The 15,135-nt window shown below is 34.9% G+C and overlaps 1 protein-coding gene across 1 annotated transcript; it reads left to right on the top strand.

The window, feature by feature from the left end:
• Positions 1-1,221: 1,221 nt before the first annotated feature.
• On the top strand, positions 1,222-9,664 carry LOC141586926 (glutamine-dependent NAD(+) synthetase-like). The gene is made up of 14 exons (XM_074408334.1): positions 1,222-1,456; positions 2,271-2,536; positions 2,721-3,026; positions 3,329-3,552; positions 3,750-3,853; positions 3,945-4,079; positions 4,541-4,709; positions 5,259-5,394; positions 5,896-6,034; positions 6,624-6,800; positions 7,139-7,312; positions 8,068-8,163; positions 8,883-9,011; positions 9,111-9,664. Exons 2-14 carry the CDS (start codon positions 2,343-2,345, stop codon positions 9,333-9,335), a joined length of 2,208 nt encoding a protein of 735 aa, XP_074264435.1. The 5' UTR covers positions 1,222-1,456; positions 2,271-2,342; the 3' UTR covers positions 9,336-9,664.
• Positions 9,665-15,135: the final 5,471 nt, after the last annotated feature.

Here is a 15,135-nt window from a genome sequence, read left to right as displayed (position 1 = left end):
TAGTTACTCTGTACTATAATTAATAATTCACTGGAAGATTTTATTTAGATAAAAAGGAATCGTAAGTTGTTTGAATTACAATAACAACTTTTTTTTCACAAAAATAATTTTAGTTAAAGTGTCAATTTTATTCATGGTAAGATTGCCAAATTTTATATATTCTAACTCATAATACAACACGTCCTCAATTATAAATGTTAAAGATAAAAAGGGCATTTAAATTGTAATTGTTTAATAGTTAAGTTCACGAACAGTACAACCTAAAAAAACCGTGCTTTAGCACGAGATTTATACTAGTTTTTATCTCTTAGGAGGCGTTTGGTTCAATAGCATGGAATGGAATGGAATATGAATCCATGATGGTATGAGGTTCTAAATCCATTCCCTCATAAATTTGTTTGGTTCATCTTAAATTTTAGAATGGAGGAATGAAGTTTGATACTAAGGGGGAAGCTGAGTATGAGATTCTAGAGGGTTTAAATAGAGTTACAATCCATTGGGTATCTAACTCCATTCCAAAATACTCCAACCAAATATTGGAATTGAACAAATCCATTCCAAGAGAGTCAACGTTTGGTTCACCTCAATGACCTCATACATAAGGTATGAGTTTGGAATGAGCCAAACCCATACCATGTATTTGTTTGGCGAAAATATGGGTTTCATACCCATACCTCAAACCCATGAATATGAGTTTCTCATACCCAAGGAGGGGGTGGGTATGAAATTGCAATAGGTCTTGGTATAGACGGGTGGGGCGAACAGACGGGTAAAGACCTCTAATAAAATGGGTAGGAGGGATAAGGTGGGGCACCCCTCATGTGCTTCCCACTTTATGGCAAATGGGTATTTTGTGAGGGGAAATGGTATCCGTCTATACGTATAGACGGATATTGTCCGTCTATAATGAGAATTTGTGATGAAATTGATACTCATGGGTATCAAATTAGAAATAACAAAAATTGAAAAAAAATATTATTTATTATAATTAAAATCATTTATATATAATTTTGATTAAATCTTCATTTGCACGATTTTACGATATTAAAAATAATTGTTAAAATATTGTATTTCAAAGATTATTAATTACAATTGCTTCTAAATTCATATTGCCCGGAAATGAAACAAACACAAGGTAGAAATCGAGTTCCAATCTCATACCATTTATGTATGATTCTTGATTTCAAACCTTTATCTATGAACAAAACAAATCCCCCTGTTAAGAGTAAGACAAGGCTACTTTGCAATTTTCTCCTGTTAAGGACCCAATCGTTTAAATTTTCCACTTAAGGAACTCAAACTAAATATGTGTGTGGGTTTTCAAATCAAATTTTGCAATCCAAAGGCAAAACCACATACTTTCTGAAATTCCTGAGAACAAAAATTTCGTTTCTCCATCAACGTCAACTTGGATTACTTCAATTTCGAGCCAAAAAAATCCGATCATTGCAAAGTGGTAAGAAATTGATTAAAGTTGTCATCTTTAAATAGTTTTATCCTAATTTATGGTAGTGTATAATGCTAATTTTATTGCGACAAATAATTTCATTATGTTTGATTTAGATTTTTGTAGTTTTAAATTAAACTGATTTAAGACTATTTGAGGATAATTTTTTCATATTACTGAGGTTATATATTATCACGAATTCTTGTTTAATACCGCCTTAACTTAATACGGCTCTCACAACGGATTATTGGGCTTGAAAATGACTCCAGAGCGTATGAACAGTTGAAGAACATGGTGGCGGTAGAAATTGGAGTACGAATGTACCATGGAAGTTAGCGAGGAATTTAAATGTGTTGTAATGATTAACATTTAAGTTGTAATCAAATGAAATTTTAACATTTTTAGTCATTTTTGCTATGTTAATTAACAAAGAATCAAAGATTAAAGAGTATTTGTAGCCCTTATTAGTTTTGTTTGTTAGGGATGATAATGGATATTGGTTGTCAAAATTTATCGTAACGTTGATACTTGAAAGTTAACGGTGTTAGTTTGAGTTCCTTAACGGTAAAATTTAAACGTTCGAGTCCTTAGTTAGTTAGCAGTAATACGAATATGAACCTAGCTTGAGTGCTATTCCTTTGACACATAACTTCGGTCCTTCAAGTGAAGAGTTGTGGAGACTTATAGTTAGATGTCGTGACTCTTGGAATGCCTGTTCGTTTTTTTTTTCTATGTGCTGTCATTTGCTTCTGGTCTTAAGTATACAGGTTTGGGTGGCCATATTAATTTTTGCATTTAACGTTGGTCTGATGGGCGATTTCAGTAAATGCTTAATTGCGGAATTAACTAAATAAGCGAGTACACAAATTGGAGTAGACGAAAACCAAAGTAGAAGATGAGGTTGTTGAAGGTAGCAACTTGCAACTTGAATCAATGGGCAATGGACTTTGATGCTAACCTCAATAACATTAAGGAATCCATTTCGTTGGCTAAAGCTGCCGGTGCCACTATTCGTCTTGGTCCCGAGCTTGAAATCACTGGATATGGCTGCGAAGATCATTTTTTGGAGCTTGATACTATCAATCACGCGTATTTATCTACCTCCCTTCACTTTATATTTCTATTTCTCTTTCAGTTTTTCTTCTAATTGAAATTCATGAATACTGGTTTAGTTTATATAAAAAATAAAGCCCATACGTTCCTCGAATTTTCTTAAGCCATTTCTTAGTAATAGCGAAAATAACTAATATGAAAACTGTTGATGCATTTGTAGATGGGAGTGCTTGAAAGAACTTTTGTTGGGGGATTGGACGGATGGGATACTATGCAGCTTTGGAATGCCTATTCTTAGTAACTCGGTGCGTTACAATTGCCAAGTACTTTGTATGGATAGAAAGATCATCATGATACGGCCGAAGATGTGGCTTGCTAATGATGGAAATTACAGAGAGCTTCGGTGGTTCACCACTTGGAAAAATAAGTACGAAATTGTGCAGTTTCAGCTACCTCCTGACGTTGCCCATGCCATATCCCAAACGAAAGTGCCTTTTGGTTATGGATTAATGGAGTTCTTGGATACGTATGTCTCATATTACTGCTCTTTGATAGTCTGATTAGAAATATTTGTTAAGACAACTCCTGTAGTGTATCGATTATATATTTTTGTATAGAGGTCGAGTATATAAAGTGAATGTCTACCATACGTCCATTCCATCAGTAGGTAATGAACTAATGACATCTTTTTTTGATCTGTTTCCTATACGACGATGGAACATCATTGCCATCTATCAGCAATGTATTCCTCTTTTGTAATGGCTGTTTCTAGATGTTTTTCCCCCCTCTTGGCACTGTATAAATATTTATGAAGTTGATTTCTGCCAGAATGGTTGCAGCTGAAGTTTGTGAAGAACTCTTCACTCCTGATCCTCCACATGCCGAGCTCGCATTAACTGGTGTTGAAGTGTTTATGAATGCCAGTGGAAGTCATCATCAACTAAGAAAGCTTGATGTTCGCATGCGTGCTTTTATAGATGCTACACATACTCGTGGAGGAGTCTACATGTATAGTAATCATCAGGGTTGTGATGGTGGCCGCTTATATTATGGTAATTAAATTGTTATTCTTGGGTTTCAGCTTTTGATATTTTCATTTTGCCTTATTGAGAGCTCGGAAGACTGCTTGATTGTGATTAAAATGGATGACTGTCGAATTTTAGCTAGTCTCTATGATTGATGAAGCTTAAGCTGATGGTTAGAGTCCCAAGATCGGTTTTATACACTCTAACAGATTTGATGTTGGCAGATGGATGCTGTTGTGTTGTTGTAAATGGAGATGTGGTTGCCCAAGGCTCACAATTTTCATTAAAAGATGTTGAGGTTGTGGTTGCTCAAGTTGATCTTGATATAGTAAGTGATATTGAGATTTCCTTCTTGTACAGTACAGTGGTCATAATTTTTTTTTTTTTGCCTTATTTAGTTCACAAATTCATTCGACCAGGTTGCTAGTCTTCGAGGATCCATTAGCAGTTTCCAAGAGCAAGCAAGCTGCAAAACAAAAGTACCGTTTGTTTCAGTGCCTGTCGAGTTATGCCGATCATTCCACTTGAAAGAGCCTCTTTCCTCTCCACTTAAGGTAGCCCTATAACAAATGACTTTCAAACATTTTCTCAAATTATGAAGCCATGGTCCTCAATTGTGTATCTTATCATTGAATCTCATTGTTAAGAGATGACTGAAATCTCCTCGTATATTGGAAGTGAACTGTTTTGCGACATTAGAAATCTGCAAGTATAATTTTTTCTGCATGAGATAAGCTCCCATTATGATTCAGGAGTAATCAGGACTGACAGTCTATACAGTGAGCGAAAAGGTGTATACATTTTAATTCTAGAGCAATCATTGACTTTTCGTAAAAACTAGTTTTGGGATAAACTAATTTTCTATTGAGCAATTATCGTGTTACTGGGATAATTTTTGGGCTTACTTCTTAGTGCTAACTTTTATCAAGAGAAGGATTTTCTTATTTTACATTTTCACTTACGCCATGTGCATTCCTCCCATTTAGTGTAAATGAGTTACACCGATGCCTTGTAGATTAGATATCATGATCCGGAGGAGGAGATAGCCAACGGGCCTGCTTGCTGGCTGTGGGATTACTTGAGAAGAAGTGGAGCTTCTGGATTTCTGCTTCCCCTTTCAGGTGGTGCTGATAGCTCCTCAGTTGCTGCTATTGTCGGCTGGATGTGCCAGCTTGTTGTCAAAGGTAAGGTGAAAGCAAACATGATCCTCGTTAGCTTGCTAGTAAGTTGCAGCTAGTTCTGATTTCATGCATAATGCCATTTTCTTGAAAGAGCATAATGTTGTTTTGAGCAAATGCCTCAAGGGATCTCGCAAATGGCTAGGTAGCAAGGATTAGAATTTAGGTGTATGCAACCTTACTCCTCGTGTCAACACAGGGAGACTATTTCCGGATGACCCATAAATCCACAATGGAGAATTGGGTTAACTTCATGGATGACCCGTAATTAGAATTGTGTCCATTTAGAGCTACTTGACAATGGAAAGAGGTGCAGCCAATTTGCTTAATTTCATCATAATCTAGGACCAAAGTAGCGTGTTTTTCGGCCTATTGGAAATGGAATCAATCATAGTGTCATTTGGACTTTGGAGTAAAGGGAGAAAAGGGCCTATGTTTGTTTGCTGCATTCCTTTATGGCTTGCTGGGGGTAATACATTGATAGGTTGTTGCTAACTTGGTAGTTGAAACTTGAGCCTGTTAAGTGTTAAGTGTCTTCTCGTTATGCTTATGCAGAAATTAAGGATGGAGATGAGAAGGTCAAAGCGGATGCAATAAGAATTGGACAGTATACTGATGGGAAGATCCCAACTGACAGCAAGGAGTTTGCCAAACGCATATTTTATACAGTATTCATGGGAACTGAAAATAGGTATTCGTCCCAATAATTTTTATGCATAGGACTTGCTGTTTCAATTTATAAATGCTGTGATAAGATGTTTACTTTGTGAAAAGTGGCTGTTTCCGGCAACTTCAGAAACTTGCATGTGCTTTGTGTATCATGCACTATGTATGTGTTCCTGAGTTGGTCTTTGGAGATATAGTTAGTATTATCATTTTTTTTTTGGTGAAATAATGTTTTTATACACTCATATTGATAATTTATAAATGTGGTTATAGGATGTTTACTTCGTGAAAAGAAGTTGTTTCCGGCAACTACAGAAACGTATATGTGCTTTGTGTATCATGCACTATGTATGTGTGTTCCTGAGTTGGTCTTTGGAGACCTGTTTAGTACTTATACACTCATATTGATAATTGATCTAAGCATCTTTCTTGGTCTAGTACTCAACGATATTGCCATTTCAATACATGGGCAGTCGAAAAGGTACCCATATGAAACAGTAAATCTCAAATTTAATTACTTTTGCAGTTCTGAAGAAACAACATCGCGGGCTAGAAAGCTTGCAGATGAAGTTGGAGCCTGGCATCTCAACCTCAGCATAGACACTGTCATTTCAGCTCTACTAACATTGTTTCGAACTCTAACAGGCAAATGTCTCCGCTACAAGGTAAACAATAAAAACCCCATCTTCTCTCCACACTCGTATATAATGAATACTTTGGCTGCATGCGTATGTAAATGTTGAATACTTTCTATCATTAAATTTGGGACTTTGACCTTGATTCCTACTACATCAAGCCCACTTTTATCTTTTCCATTTGACTCTCATGGTCAAAGATGTCAACTCTAATATTACGACATAATCACATGCCAATCAAAAAACAACCATCTTATAATCATTTACACAATAACTGAGTAGGGAAACCCTACCTGGAATGAAATCACCGATCAACAATCACAAGTAGCGGATTGTACATTGTACAGTATTTATTAAGATGACAATTTTCATATGATCATTCTTAAGAAGTTGTAACCATTTTATTGGTCACTGTTGACATCATTTAACCGTTTAAGTGAAATGAGAACAATAAAAATGAGATGGAGTACTTCAAAGAACGATAGGTGCTTCACTTATTTTTACCACCTGCAGTGGTATTTAGCCTGTTTCTCTTATATAGATAGCTGACGCACGATGTAGCTTTGTAAAATGCGTTCTTCTTGCCTTAAATATCTTCTGCATATTGCTTATATTTCAGGTAGATGGAGGTTCAAATCCTGAAAACTTAGCGCTGCAGAACATCCAAGCTCGAGTCAGAATGGTGGTGGCCTTCATGTTGGCATCACTTATGCCTTGGGTTCATAGTAAATCAGGATTCTATCTTGTTTTAGGTAGTTCCAATGTGGATGAGGCACTGCGTGGTTACTTAACAAAGGTGAATTTTTGCAGTTGCTAAAACCTAAATATTTACAACTCATTACAGGCTTTTCCTCTTTGGCTTTGAGTTTTCCTCTGTTTATACTTATAGTTTAACAACTTCAATTGTCACAATTTGTCTTGCTAATAAAGACATATCACACAAACTGTATCATATTTTTTTAGGTGTAAAGGACGCCATAATGGCAGTTCTGATGTTGACGGGTTTCAGCCTAGGTCATTAGTACAACCACTCAATGACTTTATCAGCTAGATAACATCTGCCTAAACGGTATTATATTTGGCGAATAGTAGGGTGAATACATATCTTAATTGATTCTTCGGATTGTTTCTAAGTATGATTGTAGCTCAGCAGACATAAATCCGATTGGAAGCATTAGTAAGACAGATCTCCGAGCATTCTTGAAGTGGGCAGCTAAAGCAGATAACCTAGGTTACTCGTCCTTGGCAGAGATTGAAGCTGCTCCTCCAACTGCAGAACTTGAGCCGATACGTTCTGATTATACCCAGGTGACTCTTTAAGAAGATGAATACACATTTAAGTGAAGTTGACTGTTTCAGACGCTACTAGATGAATATGAACTTAAAGGGGTGGACAGATTTTTTACTTATGACCCATCAGGCGGCGTAATTAATAACTTTTAAAACTTTTCTGCAAGAGGTTGGCGTACCTCATGTAAAGGAATCCTTGTCTAGCTCACAAGCTCACTATACGACACACATTACCTTCTGAATCAGTCTTGCTTCTGTCTTTTTTTTTACTTCCTGCTAATAGCTTAAGCTTTTTTCAGATGCTAAATTTCTGACCAACAGACTAGGTAACAACAACCTTTTCCCGTCCAAACTAAAATCAGGAGTACCATATATGAAATAACACCTTATACGAGACAGTTTCACAGTGAAATGGTCTCCATTACCCTTGTATATTAAAGAGATATATCAAAATGTTAATGATTATTTGGGTCATTCTCGACATTTTCATGCATGACTTACTGGTATGATAAAGGGCATGTGGCTAGAATTGTGCAACATTGGCCAGGGACCTTTGTATGTCCATAAAATAATCTAGATAAGCATAATAGTGAAGATTCAGCTTACCAGTTAGAAACATAATTTTGTCAACTTAAGAAGGGCTGGGGATTCCCTCTCGCCCTTATGCTTTGCATAAGATGACATACTTTTTGAATTTCTTCACTTTAACTTCTACTGGTTTTCCTGCATGAACTATAGATTTAGATTGCTTAAATGGTTTTCTGTTCTTACAGCTCGATGAAGTGGACATGGGCATGACTTATGAGGAGCTGTCAATCTACGGAAGATTGCGTAAAATTTTTCGCTGTGGTCCAGTATCCATGTTTAAGGTAGGCGATGTCTACAATTTTAGCTTTATAAACTGTCAGGAGATGAAAATAGGCGAATATGACTTAATATAAACTCAACTTTGGTTTCATAGTAAAATTATTAACAAATAATTATCTTGAAAATTTGCACATTGATGTCTTAGCCACCTAGGACTTATATCTGTTTTTCCTGCAGGCTATTATAACTAGTGACGGTGAGTATGATTTGATTGTCTCAGGCTTTCAGTTGTTAGCAAGACCTAGAACCATTTGTCTAAGCTATAAATAATCTGCTGGAATATCAGTTCTTATAAAACAAATATTCAAAAGTCATCTCTACAATTTTCACCACTTCTACCCTTGCTATATTATTAGGCTGTCATACACTATTCTAATTAGTGGAGTATGCAACAACTTACCCTGTGCCTCAATGGCTCCCGGCTGTATGCAATCTTTTCCTTTGTTAAAATCACAAGAGAGACTTCTCTATCCCCACAACTCTCAATCAAAATGACAATGTACTATGTATTGACACACTGGTACTTCACAATGTAAGAAGCATAGAGTTCAGAAAGCAGTTTGCTAAATTTCATCGAAATTCAAATCCAAATAATTGTGGATCTTTGTTGCCCTTGGAAATGGAATAACTATTCTATTAGTATCTGGAAAATGTTTGCGAGTTGACGTCTAGTTTTTCATCCTAACTCCTGGCTTTTGCCATCCTATATAATTTTCTGCAGAATCTTTGCTTTAGATGGGGATCAAGGATGACACCTGCTGAGATTGGAGAAAAGGTCAAGTACTTCTTTAAGTACTACTCTATCAATCGACATAAGATGACTGTACTTACACCTTCCTACCATGCTGAGGTATCATTTATATTTTGATTAATTTGGTAAAACATTGTTCCTCAGACGAGGGCAAACTCGTTTGTTATAATTCCTTAAGTAACAAATTCCTTTCGGCAGAGTTATTCACCAGAGGACAACCGGTTTGATCTTCGACAATTTCTGTACAACTCAAGATGGCCATTTCAGTTTCGAAAAATTGATGCACTTGTGACGGAGATGAACGGTAATAGAGTGCCTCTACTGGTATCATCAGACAAAGACAAGCCAGAAGTTGTGTCTGATCTTGTTGGTGGAATGGGTGTTGCGGCGGCCGGGTCAGGAAATCCAAATGTAGGTTTCTAGTTGGAGTGTGGTATATTAGTAGGTCTACTAGCAGAGGTAAGTGGGCTAACAAGGTCTCCCTCGTAGTACGCTTTGTATACATTCATAAAAAGCACGTGGCACGCTCGCACAGATATTAGGGAGGAGACTCACAATTTCTTGAATCTCATGATTACTTATCACGAGACTAATCTATATTTTGAATAATTTGTTTTTTGGTATTCACATGTTAGGTTTTCAGATAGAAGTTTCATGTTAATTATTTAGTTTAGTACATTTTGCATTATTAATTTTGTCAAACTAGTCTTCTATATGACCCTACCCTGGTATAGTATAAGTTAATCCTTGATTTATCGTCAAATAAGATTTATGTCATCCTGGCAATAACAATATCTCAGTGTTATTTCAGACAAGTTTGGGAAACAATTGGTCTCCCTTGTGACGGGTTACCATTTGTGACGGATATTTTGTGAGATAAAATGGTAACAAAATGGGTTAGTGGAGAAAGGGGACCACATGAATAGTGTTGCAGAGAGAGAAAAAGTGGGTACTTTGTGAGGTAAAATGGTATTCGTCTTCAGCTTGTGACGGATATGTCATGTCTTCAATGAGAATTTGTGTTTGGGAAAATGGGACTGAGTGAATGAGTATGATTGGTGAAAGCTGATTCTCCAAAACACCTGATCAACACATTAAAGGCAACATATATAATTTGGTCTGGATGTTGCTTCTGACTCTTTGAAGCCGATTCTATAACTACCGGGTGCAGAGACGCATGATCAACACATTAAGGTGTCGTTTGGTTGTAAACTAAAATTGTGAGTGAATAGAATAATCTCATGAATTTTTTTTGAAAAAAAAGAGGAAATCATTTAAAAAAGAAACATAATTTATCAAATAAATTATTTTTAAAAATAGGAAAGTCTCATGAATAATAAACATTTATTATTCACTATCTCGGACAACTGAGATGGTAACTGTGCAATTTTTTTTTTTTTAAAATTCATTTAAAAAAGAAACATAATTTATCGCTATTTTCATGCAGCTTTTGAGGAAAAATACTTTTATCTTTGTTTGATCAACCATTTTTGCATAAAAACGTTATATCTTACTGTATTATGTTGTTTTGAAATTTTGTCATTGTGTATTTCCAAATATCATTTTTTTGTTCTGATGGACAATAAATAGGCATAAGAGAATGGATGTGATTATTTTAGGAAGATTTTTTGACTTTGGATTATTTATAATGGACCGATCAAAGTTGGGATTATTGTGGACAATTTTTCATATAAAACTAGTCATGTTTGAGATTTTCAATTTGTATTGTAATTTTAACTGCAATTAGCGGGTTTGTGCATGAAGAACATTGTAATATCATGTAGCGTAAATGACGCAGTAAGTTTAATTGGCCGAGTATTCGTTGTAGTATGATATGTTATATTGTTAGCTTAGTTTGAATTGCTACTTTGTTTTCTTACGTGGGCGACTTAAAAGAAAAACTTGACTTATAAGATGAAGCTAAATTATACGGATGAAAATGAACACAAAATAATTGAAATAATCGGAATAATTAGGTAAACTACGATCAGTCCGTCCCATTGAAGACGACCACTATCCGTCACAAACTGAAGACGGATAGTGTTCTCTCACAAAATGCAAGTGGGAGGGCAAGACGGGTATATCAGTTTCAAAAATAAAACAGGTCAAATAATACGCCTCACTTGGCTAGATAGTACAATTATTTTGCTAGTATCTAGGAACTTTAATTTTGTCTTACCTATTTTATTTAACCCTTCTTAACATTAAGACAATTTAGACTCGTTACAATTTGGGCTAAATTGTACTCCGTAATAAAAAAAAACTCGTAAATATATGGTAACCTTAATTCACTATTCTTGGTCGAATATCAAACTTGTTCATAATCAAGTTATGAACTATAAACCCTAACTTTAACATTGTGTCCACATTCCACAACTATCCGCAATTCCATTCTCTATTTATGTACCCTCTCTCCCCTCATCTTTCCCTCAGTGTCTCTATTTCGTCTCAACTCCACATGAATTACTCTGTCCCTCTCATTGCTTGTATACCCAACTTTATGAGAAAATAGATTGTACATCAGATGTACTACATCATACTTAATGACTTTTTGACTTTTTGTGTATTTTTTTCGAGTACGATAGAGTTTATAAATTACATTTTAGTTTTATGATGTCTAAAAACAATTTTTTTTGAGCTTATATGTAATTTTTTGAGTTATAATGTAACTTTTTGAAATTAAAGTTTAAGTAAACAAACTCAAAAACTTTATAATAAAACTCAAAAAATTTAGATTAAAACTCAAAAAATTTATCTTAATGCTCAAAAATTATACCATATGATGTACTACAGCAGATGTATAATCCACTTACTGCAACTTTATCTCCCTCCTTCAATCACATATAATTTTCTGAAATAAATTCAATTTTATCTTTACTAAAATAATTTTAATATTATAGAATATTGCGAAAAATAAAAAAAAGGTTAGATGATATTCTAAATTTTCTCTAACTTTTTATTGTAACATAATTTTTTCCTTGCTTATGTATGTTTCAAAGGATAAAATAATTTAATTTTTTTTAAATGTAAAAATATGTTTTCTTTAGATTTATGTTAAAGTCAAAAATTTTATTCATTTTTGAGTTTATAAATATTCAACTTTGTTACATGCATTTTATAAAACATATCTGATTGAATTTTTTAAGATTCATTATTTTTTTCCAAACAGTATGTCATTGGTTTAACACTGTAATTTTGTAAAAAGTGAAGAGATTTAATCATATACTTGAATGTGTGTACATCTAAAATTTAGGTAATTATTCAAGTTGGTGTAATTTTGTTGTTAAATGAACATGGTTGAATCATCAAATCTAATACATTGAACATTTAAATAATTGAGAAACCAAGTACTACCAAATAATGCAATTAATTCCTATGTACATCATGGTCAGTAGAGATGGCAATCGGGTCAGTCGGGTCGGGTTTGGGTCGGGTCAAGCAGGGTCGGGTCGGGTCATATCGGGTTCGGGTTATATCGGGTCAGCCACCCCTTTCGGGTCGAATCGGGTCGGGTTTGGGTCGGGTCATTAACGGGTCGGGTCATTTCGGGTCAAATGATGAATTGGGTCGGGTCGGGTTTGGGTCGGGTCATTTCGGGTCAAATGATGTGTCGGGTCGGGTCGGGTTTGGGTCGAGTCATTATCAGGTCCAGTTACTTTATCACATTACTTCAATTTTTGACCATTAAATTTAGTTTTTTTAAGCATTATTTGATTTAAGAACTTCATTATTAAGTCAAACATAACAATCTAATTACAAAATCACTTTCATTTTGATCAATATTAAGCTTAATAATTGTCGGTTCATCAGTTTAATCGGGTCAGTATCGGGTCGGGTCAATATTGGGTCGGATCTGGGTCGGGTTCGGGTCACTGATCATCGGGTCAAGTCGGGTTACGGGTCGTCGTCGGGTCGGTTTCGGGTCACTGGTCATCGGGTCATGTCGGGTTACGGGTCATCATCGGGTCGGGTCGGTTTCGGTTTCGGGTTGCAATATTCTCGGGTCAAATCGGGCCGGGTTTGCTCGGGTTCGGGTCGGGTCAGACTTGTCAGCTCTAATCATGGATCCTAAAAATAAGGAAATAAAAACCGCACTTTGATTTATTGACTTTCAACCACAGAGGCTCCGCTATGTGGTTGTTGCTTTAATATATAGGATTATTATTATAGTCTTGGACTCTTGGATAATGATCTCAACTATTGGTCTTCCGATTGGTTTCTCTCTCAGGTTGACCTGCTTAGTCAAATATATTAATGAAGTATTTGTCATTATGTTTGGTTAATTTGGCAAAAATTCTAAAGTCCATTGGATGTACAACAATCTCGTATACCTAGCCAATGTTACCCTTTAGAAGTGTATGCGATGAACATGCTATGAAATTTACATTTTATCCATGGTAATACCTAAATAAGTATCGCCCGGAACCAAGTGACATCATCTCATTTTTCTTAAGGAGACCAGAGTAACGATAATGAATTAAATAAACATTACGATCTAGCTACTATGGTTCTGTAGATTTAATAATTTACTCATAGAGCCTTTGCTTGTACAAGTCATGCAACAAAGTCGTTAATCATATCCTTAACAATTCAAACATCATTTACAAGTTACAACACAACGTAACTCCTGTAATTAAGGTAAAAAAAACAAACGACCATAATTCATTTAAAACCTAGTTATTAGTTACCAATAACTCATTTCAAAAGCCTCAAGGAACCTCTCCTCCATATCACGTTTAGATTTCGGGTCTCGAAACATGTCGATTATATGAGGCTGAGGCTGAGGCTGAGGCTGGGCATTGCTGCGACTGAAGCTGTGGATCAAATCAGCAAATTTGTTAGTAACCCGAAAACCAAGAGCAGAATGTGTAAGTTGATGATGGGGTTGGGAGTTGGTAAGGTGACCACCTAGAAGAAGCATTGCAGCTGTTGGAGCCATTGATTGTTAAACTGAGATGCTAATAGTAATTATAGTGTGTGATTACTCAGTTGGATAATGTGTTTGTGGTTTAGTCATCTGTACTCTGTAGGATGTATATTTATGTGTGTGTGTGTATTATTATAATACTAGGAATGATCACGCAGGTTTGTTGTAAACTGTGGGCTGCTGCTTGATTGCTCGTGTCTTCTGTGTGCCTCCTGTCTTTGTTTTTTACGCAAAAATTTGACTCAAACTGTCTCTAATTACGTTATTGAGACAATTACGAATCATGTACTACTTAAATTATATTCTCTCCAATCCAATTCAAACTATCTATAAAGTCAATCTTGTCAAATTTGACATCGATTATATTTAATCAAATTTTTAAAATTTATACGTAAAATTAACGTATTTACGTTTGTTATAACAAGAGGTTTCGGAAAATTATAATTTCGACACAAAAAATAATATATAAATGAAGAAAAATATGGTCAAAGTGTCTTCTCGTAGACCGTGAAAAGTCAAATGGGTAATTTGGATTGGATTGGAGGGAGTATATTTTTCGGTAACTCTTTTATTATTGACCGTGACTAAAAAATAACTCGTACAATTTGTACATATTTCATAATAATTGTACTTAATTTTAGGGTTTTTTGACAACTACTACCTTTGTATTACCATGTTGTAAGAATTACTACCAAAATAATTTTCGCTTAAAAACTACTACCAATAAGTTTGAATTTTTCTAAAAACACTACCAAATCTCATCCAAACTCAATAAAACACAATCTCAGCCATTTATTTTTGAATTTCCATCCTAAGTTGTTAATTTTATCCTTTAAACTAGTTAATTTGATGAAATTTAAGCAACTTTTTTACCTTAATTACGTTAGATAGGTGAATTAGATGAAACTAATTTAAAGTGATTTTCCCCCAAAATGATTGGCAAACGATAGTATTGGTAATGCTAAAGGGATAAAGTTCACACCTTAAGATGAAAATTCAAAAATAAATGGTTAAAATTGTGTTTTATTGGGTTTGGATGAGATTTGGTAGTGTTTTTAAAAAAAATCAAACTTACAGGTAGTAGTTTTTAAACGAAAATTATTTTGGTAGTAGTTCTTAAAACCGTGTAGTATAAAGGTAGTACTTATCAAAAAACCCTTAATTTTATCGTATATTGTAATCATCCGTATTTGTACGCCATTTTACATTATGTCGTTATATGTATCTATTTTATTATTTTTAGAGTAGATTATCATTATTCCCTATTATATATGATAAAGTCGTTTTGTGTCGAGT

The sequence above is a fragment of the Silene latifolia genome, chromosome 6, assembly GCF_048544455.1.
Source record: "Silene latifolia isolate original U9 population chromosome 6, ASM4854445v1, whole genome shotgun sequence".
Taxonomy (NCBI): Eukaryota; Viridiplantae; Streptophyta; class Magnoliopsida; order Caryophyllales; family Caryophyllaceae; genus Silene; species Silene latifolia.
The sequence above is the reverse complement of the archived record's forward strand: the minus strand, read 5'-3'. Positions and strand labels throughout refer to the sequence as shown.